Here is a 24,632-nt window from a genome sequence, read left to right as displayed (position 1 = left end):
AAATGTATGTTTTCTCGCTCGATGTGCAAACTCATTAATTCACTAACGGCCATCAAGGATTTTCAAGGGCGTCCTTGTCAACAAACAATGACAAGTCCGCAGGAGCAAACATTTTATAACTAATCATTATGTCATTTATACGTTTAATTAATAATTAATTCATTAATGCAGGTGGCATGCTATCCTCATAAATATTATTTCTGTGGTGTCACACTGACAAGTAATGGAAATTGCAACAATGTGTGTGTTGCATTCTTAATAACACAGCAACTTAACTCCTTAACTAAATCCCATTCAGAGCAGAGAAAAATGCAAATTTGACTAAATCATCAGCATGCTACTTTGGTTATCATTATGTTTGGATGTTTGGTGCCAATTTATTTTTCCACTTTTGTATAATAACAGCCTCGCCTAGAGCAGATTTTTTGTAAAATATGTCTGCCTCTTCACTGCTACATCCAATGTGACGGCCTACTAAACATTGTATTGATGCAGCCTTAAATAATGAATGGGTATTCTAATACTAAGACTCATCCTCCTGAACATTAATGAGCCTTAGTATTAGAATACCCATTCGTTATTTAAGGCTGCATCAATACAATGCTTGGTGGATCTCACACACATAGTTCGGGAAAATATACAGAAGGGGGAAAAGTTTTCGGTGCGGTGAGAGACTTTGAGATGTTTTTAATGGAGATACTTACAGTGGAACTCAAAAAACTGCTCGACCTGAATATGAAACATTCCTCATACTGGGCCTAAAGATAGAAAACTGCTCTCAACTCCCTAATCAGGCCCTCTTCTTCCCAAATGTCACCATATTCCCTATGGGCCCTGATCAAAAGTAGTGCGCTATATAAGGAATAAGTTACCATTTGGGACACATGTTCTCACTACTGAGTTCCTGGGAAGCAATCGGAATTTGTCGTCATTAAAGCTACAATCTGGGATTCGTATTTCCGCCAAAATGCAGCGCCGCCACATATTTTGGTATTCATCTGAGAGAAGGGGCTTAGGTGGGAAATGTAACCCCTCTCAAATTCAAAGACATCACTCTAGATCCAAGGACTTTGCTATCCTCATGAGTCATGAGGCATATATTTTGTTATATTATTCAAGAATCAATGGGTTTTGGCTAAGAATTGTAAAGATTCCCAGATCCCAGACTGTAGCTTTAAGATATTTTAAGCTGGTGTGTGAGATAGTGTCTGCCTCAAAAATGTCACCCTATTCCCTACAAAGTGCACTACTTGATGAGAGGGCTAAGTAGTGCACTTTGTAGGGAATAGGGTGCCATTTAGGACACTGCAGTGATTAATTACAGAGGAAGAGAGAAAGTGACCGACTCCACTGAGAATCACTGTGATAGAAGCTTGTTAAGGTTACTACAAGCTCCACTCTGTTGATCTACGTGCATGCTTGCACGTGGGAGGAGTGGGATTTTTGGAGTAGCGAACACCTTTTGGTAACATGATATCCTCGCCGGTCCCATTCCCATTCACTGAGGGGTGATAGCAATGTTTTTTATTTTTGTATTTTCATTTTGTAAACAACAAGGAAGTGTTGGAGGAAGGGGATAGAAGGATAGAGGGGTTGTTCCCATAATCTCTATTTTCTCCTGAAGTGTGCACTTGTTCGCTTACCTTCGTGGATTTTAAAGTAAATGACTGGTATGGGAACTCCCCCAAGTCTAGACCATGCCTACACCAATCAAATGCTTCTAAATGTGTGCAGAGTAGTGAACAAGTGTTCACTTCACAAAGAAGGGGAGATTATTGGGACGCACCCAGAGAGAAAGACAAGCAGACAGACATTAAGAAATAGCGGAAAGAAGCTAGAGGAGACATGAAGAATCAGTATTTTGAACATGAGGTGAAACTGCACCTGAGGAAGAGAGCGTGGTGAGAAGATGGAGTAAGAAAAACAGAGAGGATATGAGGAAAGGTGGGAAGAGAGGGAGGTGAGAAGAGCTGGATGAGAGAGAGAAAGAGAGAGGGGTGAGAAGAGGGTCGAAAAGAGAGACGAAGGGGAGAGGTGAGGAGAGCAGATGAGAAGAAAAGAAGATATATGTTTTATGTTTGCATATACCACCATCTTGTGGTATTTGAAACAACTGCAGCTACAGAATATGTATAGTATAGCCATGTAGTATTCATCTACCTACTGTACCTTCATCAACCTACAGTAAATGCATGGAACATAGTAGACAATACATATTTCCATTTTTTTATGAATTATAAACATCAAGGATTGACCATTACTTTCTATTAGGCTACTTTTGCTACTTTGAACTGCACTAAATGTATAACTGTATAATGTTTGACCCTGCAGCTTTGTTGGAATAAAAGTGGAATCAATTTATCATACTATTATGATTATTTACTTTTTTAACTTGAGGTGTTGTAATGTGCTTTTCACATTGAAGAAGGTGTAATTATTACAAAATATAATTAGCCACAATATTTCATAAAATGCAAGTACATCGTGCACTCTTCTTTGGGGCAGAAGTCAGCGTGTTGTTGTCGTGATTCTGGATGATAGCAACAATTACTCAAATCTGCAATGTGGGGAATCGTACGTAGGTGGCTCGTTTCAGACCGTTTTATCTTGTTATTGAGATTTACCATGTCTTGTTTTGAGGTGTTTTGACTGATGTCAAATCTATGCTAATATGGCAAAAAAAAATTAGCTAGCTAACCAACAACTTTAACGATGTATTTGAGAGTCAACAAGTGCTCATTGTGCCAATTTATTTATGTTTTCAATAAACATTGGAGACAAAATATAGCATACATGTTGTCAACAACCCCAAGCCAACGTCATAAGTTTTACACCATAGCTGTGCATGCTAAACAACCAACCCCTCTGTGGATATTATTGGTAAAGTCATAGGCTACTATAATTAAATTAGGCTAAGGCCTCCCTGTTTAATGTCTAATATATCTGTCCATATCAATGAAATCRGAATATAAAATGGTTTGTAGGTTAAATATCAGGAGGAGCTGTTACATAAACTAACATAGTCCTTACGGTCATTGGTCAACTTTGAGAGTTAGGCTATGTTCCTTTAAAAAAAAAAAGCTGACCGAGGTGGAGAGGAAGGGGTGCTAGAGACCGTGCACTGTTTGCTTGTGTCAGTTCTGTGTGTGAATACTGCTGAAATCTATAGAATTAGCTAATAGCTACTAGGAAAACCAGCGAAACTGGTGGACATTTAACCCGTACGAGCGATTCAACCATAACCAGGTAAATTGAGCTAAATTGATGTCCTGATATCTTGTGCCGACACGACAGTTCCGTGTGACTATAGAGGTTGTTGAGGAACACAATACAAAGGTTTTCTTCGCAGAAAAATGCCGGTTGAACAGAAGAGGCCCGCAAGTATCTTATTTCTCAAGACAACGAATAGGTTCAATGAGATTTCCCAATCCCGCCTGTTTTATACATTTAAATGAATATCGTTGTTAGTGCTTAAACATATTGTCGAGTAACCCGTGTCCTTTGAGAAGATGACAACGTAAAGTGAGGGTTTGGAAGATCAGTGGCCGGGTAGCGAAGGAACATTGGTTGGTCTGCGGTGTCTCCTAGTGATACACACCGGCCATAAGTGCAGCCTGGGCCGCTAGAGGGATACGGGGACTGCCGGGGGTGGCGTTGCGACAACCGATGCATTGAGGTACGGAGAGAATGCCCTCGACGTACGTGAATGATTTTGTTGGAAAGAAAATCGTCCTATTTATCAGGTATAGTCTTATGCAGACTAAGTTAATGTTGTCACAGGTAAAGTTMAATTTTAACAAATAATTTTTGGATCCAGTGTGAAGTCGTTCTCGGGTTAAATGATGTATGATGATGATGGCTATCACAATTTGGACAGATTGTCGTCTATTTTGACTTTCTACCGTCATACACTGGCTGTACATGTACATTGACTCATATCCCGTTCTATTCGTGTATCACATGATATTGGCGTTTTTGTGAAGCATTATTTAATTAAACAGTAGCCTAGACTTGGTCTTCTCCGAGCTTGCGGCCCTTCCTCGGCGGTTTACTGCAGCCTTGGAAGTCGGCAACGTTGTTTATCATTCATTGGTAGGCTTCAGACAGTGGAGATACAGTATGGCGGGTTTGAGTATCGCGCTACACATGACCGCCCTCCACCTGCTGCTAGTTTAATACAGTGTATTCGTGCATGCCATAGTCTCTGTAGAATAGTCCTAATTGGTTGAGTTAAATTATAAGCAATTCATATTCTGGCAGATTTGGTATTTTTGCCAATTTAGGCCTATGCCCTTACTGCATTGCTGTAGCTCTAAAAAATCATTGTAATAATCATGATATTCAGTAAAGGAGCATTTCAGCATTAATGTGATGTAGTCCTTTTATAGGTCCATAGTCGAAATACGATGATGGATAGCCTATAGCGTACAGTGACTATCTGAACAATATACAGTTGAAGTCGGAAGTTTACATATACTTAGGTTGGAGTCATTAAAACTCCACAAATGTCTTGTTAACAAACTTAAGTTTTGGCAAGTCGGTTAGGACATCTACTTTGTGCATGACACAAGTCATTTTTCCAACAATTGTTTACAGACAGATTATTTCACTTATAATTCACTGTATCACAATTCCAGTGGGTCAGAACTTTACATACACAAAGTTGACTGTGCCTTTAAACAGCTTGGAAAATTCCAGAAAATGATGTCAATGGCTTTAGAAGCTTCTGATAGGCTAATTGACATAATTTGAGTCAATTGGAGGTGTACCTGTGGATGTATTTCAAGGCCTACCTTCAAACTCAGTGCCTCTTTGCTTGACATCATGGGAATATCAAAAGAAATCATCCAAGACCTCAGAAAAAAAAATTGTAGGCCTCAACAAGTCAGGTTCATCCTTGGGAGTAATTTCCAAATGCCTGAAGGTACCACGTTCATCTGTACAAACAATAGTATGCAAGTATAAACACCATGGGACCACGCAGCCGTCATACCGCTCAGGAAGGAGACGCGTTCTGTCTCCTTGAGATGAGCGTACTTTGGTGCGAAAAGTGCAAATCAATCCCAGAAGAACAGCAAAGGACCTTGTGAAGATGCTGGAGGAAACCAGTACAAAAGTATCTATATCCACAGTAAAACGAGTCCTATATCGACATAACCTGAAAGGCCGCTCAGCAAGGAAGAAGCCACTGCTCCAAAACCGCCATAAAAAAAGCCAGACTACGGTTTGCAACTGCACATGGGGACGAAGTTCATACTTTTTTGAGAAATGTCCTCTGGTCTGATGAAACAAAAATAGAACTGTTTGGCCATAATGACCATCGTTATGTTTGGAGGAAAAAGGGGGAGGATTGCAAGTCGGAGAACACCATCCCAACCCACGGGGGTGGCAGCATCATGTTGTGGGGGTGCTTTGCTGCAAGAGGGACTGATGCACTTCACAAAATAGATGGCATCAGGAGGCAGGAAAATGATGTGGATATATTGAAGCAACATCTCAAGACATCAGTTAGGAAGTTAAAGCTTGGTTGCAAATGGGTCTTCCAAATGGACAATGACCCCAAGCATACTTCCAAAGTTGTGGCAAAATGGCTTAAGGAAAACAAAGTCAAGGTATTGGAGTGGCCATCACAAAGCCCTGACCTCAGTCCCATAGAACATTTGTGGGCAGAACTGAAAAAGAGTGTGCGAGCAAGGAGGCCTTCAAACCTGACTCAGTTACACCAGCTCTGTCAGGAGGAATGGGCCAAAATTCACCCACTTATTGTGGGAAGGTTGTGGAAGGCTACCCAAAACGTTTGACCCAAGTTAAACAATGTAAAGGCAATGCTACCAAATACTAACTGAGTGTATGTAAACTTCTGACCCACTGGGAATGTGATGAAAGAAATAAAAGCTGAAATAAATAATTCTCTCTACTATTATTCTGACATTTCACATTCTTAAAATAAAGTGTTGATCCTAACTGACCTAAAGACARRACATTTTTACTAGGATTAAATGTAAGGAACTGTGAAACTGTGTTTAAATGTATTTGGCTAAGATGTATGTAAACTTCCGACTTCAACTGTATATAAAGAATGTTGTATGATATGCATACAAAAGCTGTATTTTGACCTCCCTCTCGTTTCTCTCTTTGTTTCAGATGTAAAAATGTGAGTATTGTCAGAGGCAGATGTGCTCCCATGCTCCCACCCACCCCAGCACCACACTAGAATGTACTTGATGAACGTGCCTCCAGTTGCGGCTATTCACACAGAATGGAAGTCATCGTGCGGCGGTCCGCCCGGAGTCTTTAGCGGTCTGCCCATCTGCTTCAATGACTCTGACAGCGACTTGTCCACCACTGGAACACCCATCCCAGAGAAGGTCCAGATGATCATAGAGAGCCTAAGGAGCACCCATTCCTCACTCGACATGGGCAATGAGACGGAGGGGAACCAGGTGCTGCCAGGACAACCAGGACAGGATGTCGGAGCCCGCGGCTCCCAGGGCCAGGGCTTCAAGGCCCGGAGGGGGCCTCCTGTGGTGATGGGGCCCAAGCCCAAATTCAGAGGACCTCTTCCTGCCACTCACATTAATAACTTGCTGGCAGTGCCAGAAGTTTCCTCAAATGTTGATTCGGAGAGCCAGAGTTCTGACAGCGATGACTCGGTGGATAGAGGGATCGAGGAGGCCATACAGGAGTACCTGAAGGAAAAGGACGACCACAAACGCAAGGCCGAGCCAGAGCCATCCACGAATATTCTACAGCCACCCAAGATGCCGCGGAGGGAGTCTCCTCCAACCGTTCCAGAACCTCCCAAACCACAATCCGACAGCAATAAGGTTTTAACTGCCAGCAACCAGGTCCCGAGAAGTGTCAAAACAGAAACGCAGACCACCACACCACCACCCATGAAAAAACGTGTAAAAAGTAAGACACCCACCTGCAAAGAGAATCCCTTTAAGAAATTGGGCACAACAAGCAAAGCAGCGGTGGTCAAAAAACTGTCCTCTTTCGAACGGAAGAGAGGCCCCTGTATTTCGAACCCTCTTTCTGACACACTGAAGTGTCCCTTGGTGAAAGCAGTGGARGAACACTTGTCTGACAGTGACAGCAGTAGTGATGACGGTATAGAGGAGGCTATTCAACGCTACCAGCAGGAGAAGAAGAAAGAGAGACATGAAGGAGGAGGCAGACAGTCCTCCAAGCCCCTTCTTCTCCTCAAAGAGGAGTCAGACTCCAGCAGCAGCGATGACGGAATTGAGGAGGCTATTCGCCACTACCAGCTGGAGAAGCAGAAAGAGAAAAAGAGTGTACCCAAACTCTCTCYATCTCTACCCCCCAAACATAAGCAAGTAAGTAAAGCAGCCGCTTCCCTGTACTGTCCAGAGAGCATCAGCACTCCAGCAGCGGCCATGAAAAAACGCAAACTGTCTAAAAATAAAAAAAATAAACCCGAGACTAGGGATGTAAAATCGTATCTACCCTCACAAACTCCAGGTTCCTCACTCTCTCTTATCAAGAAGAGATTAGCAGCTAGCAGTCCCAAAGGGAACGGCCTCCTCCTGTTGACTCATGTGGAGCCCCTGCGAGAGAGGGAGCAGGAGCAGCACACCACCCCAGGCCCAGCCACCCTGAAGGTGAACACCATCACAACCACCACAGCTGAGCTGATGTGTGCTGAGGCCATTCTGGACATCTCTAAAGCTGTCATTAAAATTCCAGAGGCCTTTAACCCTAACGCTGCAGGTCTTATGAACATCAACAGCAGCCCCACAGAGTCCACCACTTCCCTCATCTCCACAAACTGTCCTGATGATAATAATAATAAAAGTGATGATGAGAGCTCCGTTGACAGTGAGGAGGGGATCGAACAGGAAATCCGGAAGTTTCTCGAGCAGAAGGCTCAAATACACAAACTGTTGCCTGGTTCAGCTGTTGGTACTGCAAGTCAGGGTGACACTAACACTACGACTGAACCAGAGAAGAACACCAAACTGAGTCTGGCCCAGAAGAAAACACTGAGGCTGTCTTTGACGCAGAGAAGAAAGCGCAAAGAGGAAGACGGAAGCAGGAGCGGCTCCAAGGAGGAACGAGAGACTGATCTCAGAATGAAAGAGGAGGCAGTCACAAAACCCTTGACTGAGCATGACAGAGGGTCTGTGTCGTCCCTGAAGAAAGCCCCACTGAAATCAGTGAAGGGCTCCGAGAGGAGGAGGGAACAGAGTGGAGAGAAGAGCAGCTCACTGGACAGTGACGAAGACCTGGACACTGCAATAAAAGACTTGCTCAAGACCAAGAAGAAGTTGAAAAAGAAGACTAGAGATATGAAGTTGAAGTCAAGGAAGGGCCTCAAGGAGGATGAGTATTTGTCTCGAAAAACAGCATCACCGCTAAAGAAGCTCAGAACGGAGCCTGAGCCCAAGACCACCAGTCTTTTGAAAACGACCCTTAAAGTCACTACTACAACTACTACTACTACGACTACAGCCCAGAGTGGGAACGACAACAGAGAGAAGTGCAAAGTGAGTAAGAATGTGTCAAAGCATCCACAGAGCAATAAGAACAAAGAGCCCCTTATCCAGGCATATGAGACAGACGGATCTGAAGGGACAAAAGGTGTAGAATGCCTGTCGGGAGTTAACCCAGGGGTGTTTCAGATCAAGGAAGAGAGTAGTTCAGTGGACAGCGACGACAGCATTGAACAGGAGATCAGAAAGTTCCTGGCGGAAAAGGCTAAAGTTTCTACTACCGCAGGGAAAACAGGAGATGGGAACGGCAAGGGCAAAACTACAGTCCCTCTCACAGAGAAAAGCATCAAAACGGAAAATCAGCTGGCTGAAATTCCAAGAATGGATGTTACCCAATTCCCTGACCCGCCTCGTCAGAGCAGTCCTGAGCAGAGAGGAGTTCCGGACAGAGGAGTCTTTCCCAACACACCCCCAGGAAACCCCAACCCCACCTCCACCCTAGGAACAGCCAGGGGATCGTGCCTCCTTTCAGCCCTCACCCCCAGCTCCTATCCTACAGCCCTGGAGCCTGCTGATGGCGCTGGGGTTACCAGAGCTGATAAGAGGAGGAGATTCAGTTCGGGTTCAGGAAGCGGTGATGCCCACCAGTATACCAGCTCAGAGATGGCAAGGGGTCACAGCCACAGATCATTTCCAAGCCCCAGCACCCCCTTGCCCAGGACTGACTCAGAGCAGTGGCTTAAGAGCCAAGTGTTCCCCCCCACTGAGACAAAAGAGAAGATCCATAACCGGAACCCATTCCAGTACAGCTCACCTAGTTTTGGTGAGAAGACAGCCACCACGCCAGCGTATCAGTGTGGAGTACCAGCCGGTATCTATCAACATAGGAGGAGAGCTGAGCCTGCACCTGCATTGGACACACCTGTCTCCACCTGTCCTGATGTTGTACGGATTGGGAGCATCATCAAATCCCCACTGGTTCCTTTCCACTGCCCCTCATCCTCAGAGACGGCTGTCGTCTTCAGCTCTCCGTTCCCAAGCCTAACCAGGAGACCTGTGGAGACGGGGCCGTCCGGGAGGTACTTCCTCCAGGGTCATGGGTCAGGGCCGGGCAGCCGCTGGGGTCAACCTCCAACCCTGACCCCAGGGCTGTCGGTGAGCAGCGTGGTACACGTGGCCAAGAACCAGACCACATTTGTGGAACTGTCCGAGAACAAGACAAACCATGTACAGGTCAGGAGCAGGGAGGTGACAGTGATTGAGGGAAAGAAGGAAAGGAGAAGTGACTTGCCAGCAGGAGAGAATGAAAGAGAAAGGGAGAGCAGAAAGCCAGAGGAGAGAGGAGAAGAGCAGATAGAAAGACGAGGGGAGGAGGAGTGTGTAGATGAGACAGATGTCAGCGAGTCAGACGAGAGGACGAGCCCAGAGAAGAAGCAGAGCTTTCCTACTTTGTAAGTTCAGGCTTTTTCCTTGTACCTTCACATAGTAGCATCACATAGCCTTTTTTTCCCGTTAACCTATTGAGTGTGCCCTCCTTCCTAGTGGATATCATGTACATTCGTTCATTTGACGGTTCCAAGGGATAGTTGGTTTGTTGTTGATACACAAAATGAGCATAGTGCAAAGCTTATTTTTTTATATGTTTGTACATTTTATACATCTATTTAAAATACTATAACACAAGAATTTAAGACAAACCTACTTTTTTTTTTTCATTTGTGCTCTGAGATTCCATTTTCTGTTACTACATTGTTATCATTCAAGCTCTTAAAAGCAATATCAATCACCACCCTGAAACAACAAGCCTAGTGCATGAAGGTTCATACCACCAATGCACAGCTTGGTGTGTCTGGTCATTTAATACAGGAACTGGTTATTTTTGTCTCACTGACATTTAAAAAATAAAATTAAAAAAAAAAGCTAAACTTTCAAACCCTATCAAAGATATAAGCCTAACCACCCCAAAATACTACACTAGTACTATAAAATGTTAGGTCAAATACAGAATTATAAAGACATCATTTTAACAGGGAGCAGTGAGGTAGAAGTGTTTTGTAGCTCCATGGATGAGTGGCTTAAGGGACTCCTTTTTATAATGCAAATACTTCGAACTCTGCATTCAACTAGCCTAATATTCCCGTCTGTGTTCCCTTAGCCTCTTTGTAATGTTTTAATAGTCTAAAATCTTCCCTGTGCCTTCTAACAGTCTTCCCCATTTAATGACACAAACGCATGGAAACAAAAAAAAGTAGCATTCTCATAACAAGCCCTTATCATAAGCTATGTTTCTGTTCTGAAGGATTCTGTGAGCAGCGGTTAAATTAGCAAAAGCGACTAACACCTGTTCAGATGCTGTTTTTACACGTGCTTTTTGTGTGTGTGCTCTGTTTTGTGTCTGAAAATATACAAATCCTTTCTGAATTCGTGGCCTATCATGAAGAGATTGTCCTCTTTACAATCATAGGCACATTGCCCATATCAGTGGTTCATTTCCCGCTCACAAACTGTCAACTGCACACACACAAACTCATCGGGCTCTTCGTATTTCTCCACTTGCCATTTGGTGGGAGTTTTTTTTTTCTTTCTTTGTTTTTTTGCTTCTTTTATGTTCTAGTAGTTTTCTTGAATTTTCATATGTGAAAAGAATGTTATTTATTTTTGTTTATGGGGAAGAAAGGAGGAAAAAATACTTACTGAACATGCTGTGCATCGCCAGTTTTCATAAATATTTTGCAAAAATTGAACTTTCACCGGTTTTCCCTGTCAGAGGAAGGATACTTTGACTGTCTCTTTAAAGTGCAACTGTATAATAAAGAGTGAATTTCAACAACAGTGGTGCCTCTCTTCTGATTTAACAATTCAAGATTGATATGGTCAATATGAGTGTGTGCGCATGTATTTGTGAACCAATGAGAAAATGTCAAAAGACGATCGTATGGTATTTTTAATATAGTTTAAAATTAAAATGTAGCCTCAACAATATAAGAATCATACCTTGATATTGCTGAACCGAGATGGACCATGCGTACATCACAGAAAAGCTCTTCAAGATGTACCTACCAGCTGTTACTCCTCGGGACACTTGCCACTCAAGGAATGTGGATTGCTGTTAAACAACAATATCTACAGTGCCTTCAGAAAGTATTCATACCCTGTGACTTATTCCACATGTTGTGTTACAGCCTGAATTCAAACACAAAATACCCCATAAGGTTTAAAAAAAAAAAAATATATATATATCTAATTTATTGAAATATCAAATTTACACCCCTGAGTCAATACTTTGTAGAAGCACCTTTGGCAGCGATTACAGCTGTTAGTCTTTCTGCGTAAAGGCATCCGCATGCTTCCCAGCCGAAACAGTTCGGAAGAGTTCATGCATATATTATGACATTTTGTGACTTTTTTGTTTGTTTTGTTTTGGTGAGGGTTTTTTCGAGCTGTTCAAGCCCAAAATTTTTTGGGTGGAGACAAGACGAAGTTTGGAGCTGAAGTCTCTGCACCAAACATTTTAGATGTACAATTGCGCGACTAAAATCTCCTTGGCAAAAACGTTGAAAGTAATGACAGATTTCTTGAGTTATCTTAGATTAATACATACTATTTTGAGGAAGTGTGTACTGTTTACCGCTTCTCAAAATGGACAAACGGTACTATTGCCACTTTTTTCTCATTATACAAGCAACGGTCTTTAAAGGGACTATGCGAGCACACTCGTTCCGTTTGGCTAGGCACCAGCCGAACTGAAGCATGCTGATGTCTTAAATCTAAGAGCTTTCCACACCAGGATTGTGCAACATTTGCCCATTATTCTGTTCAAAATTCTTCAACCTCAGTCAAATTGGTTGTTGATCATTACTAGACAACCATTTGCAGGTCTTGCCATAGATTTTCAAGCAGATTTAAGTCAAAACTGTAACACGGCCACTCAGTAACACTCACTGTCTTCTTGGTAAGCAACTTGAGTGTAGATTTAGCCTTGTGTTTTAGGTTATTGTCCTGCTGAAAGGGGAATTMATCTCCCAGTGTCTGGTAGAAAGCAGACTGAAGCAGGTTTTCCTCTAGGATTTTGCCTGTTCTTAGCTCCATTCTGTTTTGTTTTTTTGTATCCTGAAAAACATCACAGTCCTTAACAATTGCAAGCATACCCATAACATGATACAGCCATCAGTATGTTTGAAAATATGCAGTGGTACTCAGTAATGTGTTGTATTGGATTTGCCCCAAACATAACATTTTATATGCAGGACAAAAAAATTGCTTTGCCACATTTGTTTCTGTATTAATTTAGTGCCTTGTTGCAAACAGGATGCATGTTTTGGAATATTTTTATTCTGTAGAGGCTTCCTTCTTTTCAGTATATCAATTAGGTTAGTATTATGGAGTAACTACAATGTTGTTGATCCGTCCTTTTTTCCTATCACAGCCATTAAAATCCATAACTTTTTTAAAGTCTCCATTAGCCTCATGGTGAAATCCTTGAGTAGTTTCCTTCCTCTCCGGCAACTGAGTTAGGAAGGACGCCTGTATCTTTGTAATGACTGGGTGTATTGATACACCATTCAAAGTGTAATTAATAACTTCACCATGCTCAAAGGGATATATTCAATGTCTGCTTTTTTTACCCATCTACCAATAGGTGCCCTTCTTTGCGAGGCATAGGAAAAGCTTGCTGGTGTTTGTGGTTGAATCTGTGTTTGAAATTCACTGCTTGACTGAGGGACCTTACAGATCATTTTATGTGTGGGGTACAGAGATGAGGTAGTCACTCAAAAATCATGTTAAACATTATTATTGCACACAGAGTGAGTCCATGCAACTTATTATGTGACTTGTTAAGCACATTTTTACTCATGAACTTATTTAGGCTTGCGATAACAAAGGGATTGAATACCTACTGACCCAAGACATTTCAGCTTTTTAATTTTAGTTCATGTGTAGACATTAAAACATAATTCCACTTTGACATTATGGGGCATTGTGTGTATGCCAGTGACAGACAATATCAATGTAAACCATTTTAAATAAGGGCTGTAACACAACCAAAATTGGAAAAAGTCAAGGGGTGCGAATACTTTCTGAAGACCCTTGCTATATTGTCCATGTACATGACTCATTTAGCTAATGTTGAAGGCCTCAGTCTCCTCCTACTTCTCCTTTCATTATTGTATCAAATCAAAGTTACTCAGCAGTGATTAGTACAGCAGTACCTTGGGCCCAGATACATTTTATCAGACAGACCGATTGGAAGACATGAATGAGAAACTCCCAAGGTCTCTGCTTGATCTCTTAACATCTCCCTCTGGTAACCGCATGTAACACTGTTCTGCGGCCTGACTATTTAGACTTCTCTAATGTTGAGATTGAGAATGATATGAGCATACTTTTCATAACGTGTAGTGCATAAGCAGTCACTGTTTTAAGGAGTATGGAAATTAGGCTGTGTTCGATTATTCTTGAGCAGATTTGTCTAATCTCCAAATTATAATGAGTAGTCATTGGAAGATGTCGGGTGATGTGTAGGTCAATCCGTCTGCTGTTGCCGGCTACAATGTAGCCAGTCTTAAACATGCACTGATGCTACTTCCTCTACCTTGCCCCAGGTCTCTATCCAGCGCCATTGACCCTGGTGTCGACCTCAGCCCTTACATAGCACTGAACACAGAGGAGAGGAGCAAGAGGAGAGGATTGGTGTATAAAGCAGTCGCTGTAAAGCAGCCAAAGGTACAGTGACATACAGGAACAGTTAAGCCTGTTGCACACTGCCCATACAATGCCAAACAAACACCAACAGAAACTGAGTTGGCTAGGTGTGTCTATGTGTTGGGTATTGTATGGGCATTGTGCAAGGGGCTTTAGAGTGTGTTCTGATTTGTCTGGAATAGGTTTGTGATGAATTTATGTTTGTTGGCTTGGTTTGTTGACAATGGAATCTTTCGGTTGCTTTTTTTCATTAGACCAAGATTAAAAAACCTGTCAAGAGAGTGCTCCAATTTCTACCACTATCCAGGTACATTTTGTCAGTCTCATCTTGTCATATTTACCATACTTGATAACACAATAGTACAATAAGGAGATAAATAAAGGAGTAGGAAATTACATGATTAGAATCTAAGGGGTTCCTTGAGTCCAATCAAATTTGATTTGTCACCTGCTTCGTTAACAACAGGTGGACTAACAGTGAAATGATTACTTATGGGCCTTTCCCAACAATGCAGAGAGAAACAATGTGTAATGATAAATGATTCTGCTTTGCAGGAAAATTGAATCAACTTGGAAGTGAAGCACATCTTCAAGAATTCTTATCAAACATTGAAATGTTGAACTGTTATTGTTGGTTGAATTGTTTGATTGGGAAGTATGTTAGTTGTGTTGAAATTGCACTTCAGCTCTTTGTTGGTTTGTTCAACAATATTTGTATTATTTATATTTGTTTCGTATTTGCATAGTAGGCTATTTTGATTAGGCTATTGATCTTCAATATTAACATTTTGAGAGTTGTTGAATGTTTTAAATGTCAATACATTTTCTTCTACATCATGTTCATATTAATGTTGAAATATAATTTCTTGACACTTTTGTTAAAAACAAGGTTATGAAATCAACAGGTTTGGAAAATCTGGCTAGAATTTGACAAGAAAGAGGAATGTACRGGTAACTGCCAAAGTAAAGGAAACACCAAGTATATTGTATTACCACAGTTTTGTAAACCACGTTGGAGGCGGCTTATGGTAGAGAAATGAACATTCAATTCTCTGGCAACAGCGCTGGTAGACATTCGTGCAGTCAGCATGCCAATAGAAAAACTTGAGACATCTGTGCTATTGTGTTGTGTGGCAAAACTGCACATTTTCAAGTGGCCTTTTATTGTCCCCAGCACAAGGTGCACCTGTGTAATGAGCATGCTGTTTATTCAGCTTCTTGATATGCCACACCTCTCAGCTGCTTGGATTATCTGTCAGGTGGATACGTTATCTTGGCAATGGAGAAATGCTCACTAACAGGGATGTAAACAAATTTGTGCACAAAATTTGAGAGAAATAAGCTTTTTGTGTGTATGGTACATTTCTGGGATCTTTTATTTCAGCTCATGAAACCAAGACTTTACATGTTGCGTTTATATTTTTGTTCAGTATGGTTGTTTAGGAAACTGTCAAAAACATTAACTTGTTTGACCCCGCTGTAGGTCTAACTGTTTTTTACATGCAATATTTGTTTTGTGGACTTCACCTGACAGATTGCTCTCCGGGTATGTGATTAAACAAAGGTATGTGTTTTTCAATTTATTCCGCCACTGTGTGACAGTTGTCTTTTTGTTGTCTCTGCCTTATTTTAGGCTATATCACTTATGAAGGAATGGGTTATAGAGCAAACAACACAATTATCACAAACTAACTTGTAATATGGCTTTTTTACTAGCTTGACTTCCCCAGTGATTTTATACAGACACCGCTACTGCACATCTCACAAATGGAGTTCAAACACTTGTAGAATATACGCCAATGCGCATTGATGCTGTTCTGGCTGCTCGTGGTGGCCCAACTTAAGACGCTTTATGTTTGTGTTTCCTTTATTTTGGCAGTTACCTGTACATTGATTTTGTATTACATTTCAATAAAGTTTTTGAATAAACATTCAAATTAATGAGTGTTCGTGGGAGTTGTGGTCCAATAGAAATTATTGACGCTTGATCTAGCGCGCACGAAACATCCAATGGACTACAACTACCCTGTCACATTTTTATTTGAACTTCAGTGGGAGGGTACAGAGCCTAATCAAACATGGCAGCCGGAGTTTTTACCAAAGGTACATTTTATTTACATTATACAATCAATTTATCTATGTTGGTTATGCTTCTAAACAAAATACATTTTAAATATATTTTGCTACCTTGTAAAACTGTACAACCTATGCTCGTTTGATAGGCCGATTGTTCCATTACACAACCAATGCATACTGGCTAGCTAGCAGTAGCGTCACACTAGAGGTCTGCGTGGGCCTGATTTCTTCGTCTTGCCCGCACCCTCTGGCTTTCTGTCCGACTCCCACCCACTACCGGAAGAATTGTCCAAAACCCGACCCAGTCCCAGCAATTTTGCCCCCTATAGGCAGTATCAAATGCGCAAAAATAATTTAAGAAATAGGTTAATTAAACTACCCGAGATTCTCAGGTGGCCTATTATTTTAGGCTATCTGTATTACTGGGCTACAGTATACTAGTATTTGACATGCACAAGTACGGCTAGCCTCTACATCAGGCGGTGTGAAAAGTACGCCTGAAAAACTGCCAAAGACTATTTTCTCTACTGCAGCATGGCAAGAGGTACCGGTGCATCAAGCCTAGGCACACTTGAATTTAAATACCCAACTATAGAGGAGAGGTAGGCTACTGAAGTTGAACCAGTGAATTCTGAGTGTGTGAATAATGCAACAAAACAAATGTGCTTTTAATACAATAGGTAGGCTTAAAATAATGCATGCAAAGCAGCAAGACAAACCTTTTCAAATAATCTGCGGGACAACAAATATTTTAATGCCAAAGTCATCTGTCTGACTGCCTGCTCCTGGCGCACCGCAATGATCTCTGTTGGGTCCATCGGGAATGCAGCCCTCTACATCACACATTCAAATCAAGTTGGATGGTCAGCGTTACAATGTAATCGCTGATATGTTGTAGTTAGCTACTGTCGTAATTTTATGACTGCTAGCTAACTTTATTCTGGTGTTGTTTCTTAGGTTTGTGCGGGCTCCACCACAGGCTTGTTGCAGCCGGATATTCCTGTAGTGGACCGCTCTGTGCGTCTGCTGCGGCCGTCAAAACACTCCCCTTGCAAACTGACAGCACAGGTAGGCAGTTGTCAGTGACACGTACATTTAGCTATYTGACAGTAGTTATAGGTATGGATATTAAGTTTTACCCGCATTCATAAACATTCTCTACTTCACCATCACAAGGAGATCATCTCTTCTCTTTTTTTGTTGTTGTTGTAGATGTCACTGACAAGATCCTGAACCTTCCCCTTGAAATGCCAGATTTCTTCCRCTTGTCAGAACTGTTCTCCTTGAAAGATCTATTCGATGCCAGAGTTCACCTCGGCCACAAGAAAGGCTGCAGACACAGGTATGTTGACTATGATTTCCATATTTCATCTAACAGTTGCACTATGATTTTTTGTCAACTTGTCATTGTGGTTCACATTAGACTTATGACTCTGATCTACCATCTTGGATCAGACGGGTAGAATAAAGAATCTCCATTGGACAAAATGTTTGTCAGCTATTCGAGACAACATGTAAGTATAAACAGAATGACGTTCTCACACAAACAATCTCTGGTTTCTCTCTCTCCTTTGCTCCCGCTCTTTCTCCCTMCCTCTCTTGTAGGCTGATGGAGCCCTACCTGTTCGGCAGTCGTCTGGACCAAGACATCATCGACCTAGACCAGACAGTGGAGCACCTCCAGAGCGCCCTAAACTTTACCGCCCACATCGCCTACCGTGGCGGCGTCATCCTCTTCGTCTCACGCCGYCGCCAGTTTGGTCACCTGGTGGAGAGCACGGCGCAAGACTGCGGAGAATATGCCCACACACGCTACTGGCAGGGCGGCCTGCTCACCAACGCACCCATCCAGTATGGCCCGGGGGTTCGGCTGCCTGACCTCATCGTCTTCCTCTCAACACTCAACAACGTCTTCCAGCAGCACGTGGGGGTCCGCGACGCGGCCAAGATGAATATACCCACAGTGGGGCTGGTGGACTCTAACTGCAACCCCAGCCTGGTGACTTACCCGGTGCCTGGGAATGACGACACACCAGCCGCTATGGAGTTGTACTGCCGCCTGTTCAAGATGACCATCAACCGAGCCAAGGACAAAAGGAGACAGATGGAGCTGCTGCGGGGTCTATCAGCAGTGGGCCTCACACCAGGCTCCTAGTGAGGGGCAACAAGGGGGAATGAAGGGCCCCTGTTTGAGTTCTTTGAAAATGCATTCTTCTTTACTCCCTTCCTTGAAGTAATACCTGATCTAAAGTAACAGGATAGGTGAAATCTTTACCTTTTGGCTAAGAGAGTAGTATCTGGAGGCAAGTGTTCCACTTCTTAGTTTGTCCCAACATATGGGTATCAGATTATGGATTTATGACAAAGAAGAGAAGATAGAGGATTACTTTTCGGTATTTGAACATGGACAAGGACATTACTGCTAAAATACTCTGAATACTCTATCATGTTTCATCATGTTACAGCAACAGATTTGGTGAATTTGTATAGAATTGTTGCTCTCTTTCTAGATGTATCTGGAGAAACTGAGGTGTACAAAAATGTGTAGTTCCAATGTTTGTTCCATCAACTGATCCAGATTTGATCTGCATGTTTCCAGATTATTGCTAAATCTCAGCTTGTTTTTCATTGTCTGTTCAAATTCAATGAAAAAATAGCATTTCTGTATCAAAGGACATGAATGCACTACACTCGTTCTATTTATCAAGTGAACTTTATTTTCACTACATTTGTTTGTTCTCTTTTGTATGCATTTTTCTACACGCATACTTTTTAGTGGATTTTAATACTGGGCTAAAATCTTAGTGTACAAGACATGTCCAACTAGTGCAAGAAAACTATAACTTTGCCAATGACTAAATTCATCTAATTGTTATCATTGTGCCAATAAAATGTATAGCTATGGCATATTTATTATTACATATGAGTTGAAACTTACACCAAGGAGAGTGATCATGGTGACTCCAGTGGAAGGGTTATTGTACCAACTGTATAGCAATCACCATATCAGATGTCTTCATCGTAGCTTCTATTTTTGATCAATTTAAATGATGTTTCCATCCACAGTTTTTATGTGAGTAAAGTCATATCGTATTTAAAATAAAAAAAATCACAACAGCTGGTATGGAAACAGGAAATTTAGGTTGAATTTATAAATGCGGACAGATAATTTGTTCGTTCCACATGGTGGGATATTTTTGTGTCTGTAAAGTTAATTGTGTGAAATGGCAGTGGAAATGACTTTATGCACAAATATTGATATAACCATCCTATCGTAGTAAATTTGGAGTCGAAATAATATGGTGTGTGTTTCTCCCACTACGACTCGGGGGACCATGCAGTTTATTCGGCTACAGATGAAATATTGTAAATTATGTTGAACTTCACAGGACGGTGGAGGTGCACTGTGATYTTGATGCTCCTTTCCAATAAATATCGTGGGTCTTATTCTGGTGACTTGATGCTTGACTGCTGTTTGACAAACACAAMTATTCTCACTCTTATCCATAATATTCTCATGATGATCAGGAATGGGAAACTTTAGTGTGGGTGGGGGCCACAAAAAAAACTGAACTCATCATGGTGGCTCTGCGTATCCCACCCCTGCCCTCCCCTCTGCAAGCAAAACATTTTATAGGCCCCCCTCGTGCCAGCGAAGAGAAAACAATTCCTAAAATGTTGCCGTTTTAAAGCAAGTTTGCTGCAAAAAAGCTGTTTGCAGCTTTTAATATGGTCACTGATGATCAATGGGCCACACCCTGGTCGGTAATTCGACCATGCTTACTGCAAGTTTAGATAGCTGGCCTCTAGACTCATTTACCAATCTAAATACATTTAGCTGACATGAGCTAATTGAGTGACTGCTGATGCACAACCAAATTTCAAAATTGCACCTTGTGTATGCTATTATGTTAACTCTTAACAGTAGGTTGAGACCCAGACAGTTCCTAAAAAAAAATGACATTGGGGCCACGTTGGCCAGTTGTCCATCCCTGATGTAGACTACACACAGCCTACCAGCACTGTGAGCTGTTGGTTAGAGCTGGGTTTCCCAAAGTCGGTCCTGGGGCCTCCCTCCCCTGTGTGCACGTTTTGGTTTTTGCCCAAGCACTGCAAAGCGGATTCAAACAATCAAAGATTGATGAGTTGGTAAGTTTAATCAGCTGTGTAGTGCTAGGGCAAAAAAAACTAAACATGCACCTGCGGGCCCAGGACCGACTATGGGAAACCTTGGGCTAGAGTAGGCATATTTGCTATTTAATTAATGCAATAGTTTTAGTGACAAAACTAGAGTTGAAAATGCGATGGAAACATTGAACTATAAGCTTTTATTGAGTACATGAAAACTTAAGCGAAAACGTACATTTTGTGTGCACTACTTAACCACGCACTGATTTTGATCCGCAAAAAGTACATTTGGTTGAAACCCCACTGGTGTGGAAAAGGCGGATATTTACTTTTTGCTTATTCTGGAGTATTCACTTAAATCTGCCGCCAATTGGATGGAAACCAAGCTAGTGGACCTGTATGCGATTGAATGAAACCACTCGAACGCATATTTGCATGCCTTAAATTGTCCTTCAAAGATTCCGTAGGGGATCCTTATAAATAGACACCTCCCCCGGTTCTCGTCCTTTTGTCTTCAGTTCTCACTCAGAGGTCTGAGCATGGTGAGTAGCTGGTTTACGTGTTTTAGTTTCAGGCCTACCTACTGTAGTACATGTCAAACTTGAGTACTTGTTGGTGTCTCCGGTGCAGCAGCGTGTGTGTATATATATATATATATATATATATATATATATATATATATATATATTTTCTTTCCACTCTAAAAATTGAGTTGTAACCATACGCACGTGGTTCCGTACTACTGTACAGACCGTTTCCGATACGGTTGGCAACGATGTTTCTTGAGCGTCTGAGAAATATTCGGAGTAACATGTTGCTGATTCAATTAACACATACAACTTAGTCTGACATTGTCTGTTGGCAATTGCGGCTAGCAAAAGTAGCTCACTGACTGCCAGTCACTCACTTCGTATACGTTTAATTTCTAGCGGGATATGCCTGCTTTTTATGCCTTATTTAAAATGTTATCTTAGAGGCGTTGCAAACTCGGTTTGTGGCGTTTCCGTTTTTTCGATTGCGGCGGCCACCTGGGCGCTCAGATTTGTGGCTCTACATTTTATGTAGGTGTACATGTAAACTATTAGTAAACTATTAAAGGGCAACTCCTCCACTTTTTAACCTCATTCATTATCTCCCGCACCAAACCAGTGCCTACATATGCGAAAACGTTACGTTTCTATGGTTAAAAAGAGGAAGGTCCTAAATGCTTCTGACATCACGGTAGGCTTAGAATTAAGAAACTGTTTTTTAAAAACCTATATAGTAGCTTTTAACCAGAGGGAGTCTATTTTCTTGCTCCCCATGACCCGCGAATATCAGTGTTTGAAAATTAGTCTTTACAATTTTTACTTCTGTCACCGGCTAAAACGTAACTGTGCCGTTTTCACGAATGTAGACTGTTTAAGTGCTGGAGATTGAATATGTTTTTGGCGGAGTTGCTCTTTTAAGGSTAAAGCATAATTAATGTCCTGTTTTCTCTTTTATAGTTGTCTCCGAGGTGAAGAGTACAATGGGGAACATTAGATACCACCATGACCTATTGGTGTCACACTGTCCAAGCAGATGGCACATGAAAGTAGCAGTAAAGGCCTGCCTTTTCTCCCTGAAAGAATATAATGGTAAGCTACACCAGGTGGCATTTGGAACTCTGTCCAGTCTAAGAAGTAAAGTGTARTAGGTCTGTGATGAGAAATCATGCACCACGCTGARCTTGTGATGGATAACCTCTACCACATTATCTGAGACCTGCACAGACATGGTTACAAATGCATGCTGGGTTGTGAATGCTTGGTTCTGGTTTCCCAGACATGGATTAAGTCTACTTCTGAGCTAAAGCTATTTCAATGGAGAATCCATGTAGGCCCCTAATAACAKTTTAATGKGCTTGTTTCTCAGAAGACCAGTTACTAATGGTACCTCTTGGGGGTTCTTGCCCTTTGYGATGTAACTCTGCCTAAAATGCCACTGTTACAATGAGCGGGCAGACTGAAACTAACAAAAGGTGGCACGGCTRCCCTGTTCAGTGGGCATGGAACCGGGCCTAACAGGCCTGGGTATCATCCCCCTCACTGGGAGGACAGGATATATGTCTGACCTATTAATCAAGCACATTTGATATTGGTATGACTGATGCTTTAGAACAGGTGTATTGAACACTTCCTATAGGACAGGGTTTCCTAAAATGTTCTCTTGACCCCAAGGGGTGCATGTCTAAGCACTACACAGCTGATTTAAATAATCAGCTAATCATCAAGCTTGTCTAATTTGAATCAGTTGTGTTGGTGCAAAAACCAAAACGCTACTCTTCGTGGTCTGTAGCCTGCTGATGTGTTCTACCTGATAATTGCACCCACCTGCGGTCCCAGTGATTTAGAGGAAACTCAGTGGAATCGGCTTTGAGGTCCAGACTGAGGGCTGTAGAACTAGCAGCTATCTGCTTATTATATCTACACTTTGACTATTTGTTGGCCTCAGATTATGTGGTAGAGGTTATCCATCACAAGTTCAGCGTGGTGCATGATTTCTCATCACAGAACTATTACACATTTATTTTAAGACTTAAAAGTTTAAATTGCAATGTTTGCTTGCTACCGTTCTGTGCACACTGCAACAGCATTCTTTCAGGGAGGAAAGGCGGCAATCATCTGCTACTTCCAGGTTACCATCTGCTAGGACACAATCACGGTACCTCATTTTTCTCATTGGAGCTTCACATTCCAAGGACCAGAGAAAAAGGCGTACATGTATGATATGAACCTCAGTCATTTACCCGTATACATTTCATAATACTGTTGCAGATGTTGCCCTATGATCACTCCAAGTACCCACTGTTCTGGTTTTTGGCGTAGACATAGCCCTGTCACTCTCCCCCCTCATGACACAGGCTCAACACGTACAGTCGGACTGACACTCAAGGGGCAGATTTGCTAGGAGAACAAGACATTGAGCCAGTGCGTAACCAAATGAGGCAAGGACTTACCATGGCGCCACGTCATGACCCACTATAAACCAGTAAGTCAGCACTGCTACACATCCAGACCATCCTTTATCTGAAAATAACAAGATGGTAACAGTAATGAACAAAACCAACAAAATAGCCAAGTGTAGATCTAATAAGTAGTTAGTCAAGTAGATAGCTGATAGTTCAACAGCACTCAGTATGGAACTCAAAGCCACTACACTGAGTTTGTTTGCAAAATCAGGGACTGATTTAAAACTGGGACCCCAGGTGGGTGCAATTATCAGGTAGAACAGACAACCAGGAGGCTCCAGACCTCGAAGGTAGCATTTGTTTTTTGCACAACAGCTGATTCAAATGATCAAAGCTTGGGTCACGAGGACAGTTTGGGAAACCTGTCCTAGGGACATGGGTTGAGTACCCTTGTTCTAAAGCATCAGTCATACCAAGATCAAATGTGCTTGATTAATAGTCAGACATAGATCCGGTCCTCCCGGTGATGGGATGATAGCTGGGCCTATGAGGCCCGGATCCATGCCCACTAAACAGGGCAGTCGTGCCATCATTGGTTAGTTTCAGTCTGTCAGCTCATTGTAACAGTGGCCTATCGCAAAGGCAAGGACCCCTAAGAGGTACCCTTAGTAACGGTCTTCTGAAAAACAACTCCCATTAAAACTGTTATTAGGGGCCTATATGGATTCTCCATTGAAATCGCTTTAGCCATAAGTAGACTTATGACCCAGCATGCATTTGGTAACCATGTCTGTCAGGTCTCAGATAATGTGGTAGGGTTATCCATCACAAGTTCAGCGTGGTGCATGATTTCTCATCACAGACCTATTACATATTTATTTTAAGACTTAAAAAGTTAAATTGCCATGGTTGTTGCTTACCGTTCTGTGCACACTGCACAGCATTCTTTCAGGGAGGAAAGGCGGCATTATTCTGCTACATCCAGGTTACATCCGCTAGGAAGGAACCAATCAGCGGTATCCAATTATCATTGCAGCTTAACATTCCAGGACCAGAGAAAAGGACGTTAACGTATGATATGAACCCCAGTCATTTACCGCATTACATTTCATATTACTGTTGCAGATGTTGCCGCTATGATCACTCCAAGTACCCACTGTTCTGGGTTTTTGGTGTAGACATAGCCCTGTCACTCTCCGCCCCTCATGACACAGGCTCAACACGTACGTCGGACTGCAACACCTCAAGGGGCAGATTGCTAGGAGAACAAGACATTGAGCCAGTGCGTAACCAAATGAGGCAAGGACTTACCATGGCGCCACGTCATGACCCACTAT

The 24,632-nt window shown here is 42.1% G+C and overlaps 2 protein-coding genes, 1 long non-coding RNA gene and 2 other non-coding genes across 5 annotated transcripts; 2 read left to right on the top strand and 3 right to left on the bottom strand.

Moving 5' to 3' along the window:
* The first annotated feature begins 3,066 nt into the window (after positions 1-3,066).
* LOC111963843 (protein phosphatase 1 regulatory subunit 26-like) lies at positions 3,067-15,742 on the top strand. Its single transcript, XM_023987392.2, has 5 exons — positions 3,067-3,246; positions 6,145-9,907; positions 14,060-14,180; positions 14,414-14,466; positions 14,715-15,742. The coding sequence occupies exons 2-5, from the start codon at positions 6,216-6,218 to the stop codon at positions 14,737-14,739; spliced, it is 3,891 nt and encodes a 1,296-aa protein (XP_023843160.1). The 5' UTR covers positions 3,067-3,246; positions 6,145-6,215; the 3' UTR covers positions 14,740-15,742.
* Positions 15,743-16,174: 432 nt separating this feature from the next.
* On the top strand, positions 16,175-19,682 carry LOC111963842 (small ribosomal subunit protein uS2m). The gene is made up of 4 exons (XM_023987391.1): positions 16,175-16,262; positions 17,193-17,303; positions 17,448-17,577; positions 17,841-19,682. The coding sequence occupies exons 1-4, from the start codon at positions 16,238-16,240 to the stop codon at positions 18,388-18,390; spliced, it is 816 nt and encodes a 271-aa protein (XP_023843159.1). The 5' UTR covers positions 16,175-16,237; the 3' UTR covers positions 18,391-19,682.
* Positions 19,683-23,108: 3,426 nt separating this feature from the next.
* LOC139027734 (uncharacterized) lies at positions 23,109-24,632 on the bottom strand. Its single transcript, XR_011479853.1, has 3 exons — positions 24,607-24,632; positions 24,216-24,331; positions 23,109-23,413 (listed from the first exon to the last, which is right to left on the bottom strand). It is a non-coding gene; the product is annotated as an uncharacterized lncRNA (long non-coding RNA).
* Positions 23,161-23,286, bottom strand: LOC111964545 (small nucleolar RNA SNORA17). The gene has a single exon (XR_002877400.1). It is a non-coding gene; the product is annotated as a small nucleolar RNA SNORA17 (small nucleolar RNA).
* On the bottom strand, positions 24,420-24,550 carry LOC111964544 (small nucleolar RNA SNORA17). Its single transcript, XR_002877399.1, has one exon. It is a non-coding gene; the product is annotated as a small nucleolar RNA SNORA17 (small nucleolar RNA).

The sequence above is a fragment of the Salvelinus sp. IW2-2015 genome, linkage group LG5, assembly GCF_002910315.2.
Source record: "Salvelinus sp. IW2-2015 linkage group LG5, ASM291031v2, whole genome shotgun sequence".
Lineage (NCBI taxonomy): Eukaryota > Metazoa > Chordata > Actinopteri > Salmoniformes > Salmonidae > Salvelinus > Salvelinus sp. IW2-2015.
The sequence above is the reverse complement of the archived record's forward strand: the minus strand, read 5'-3'. Positions and strand labels throughout refer to the sequence as shown.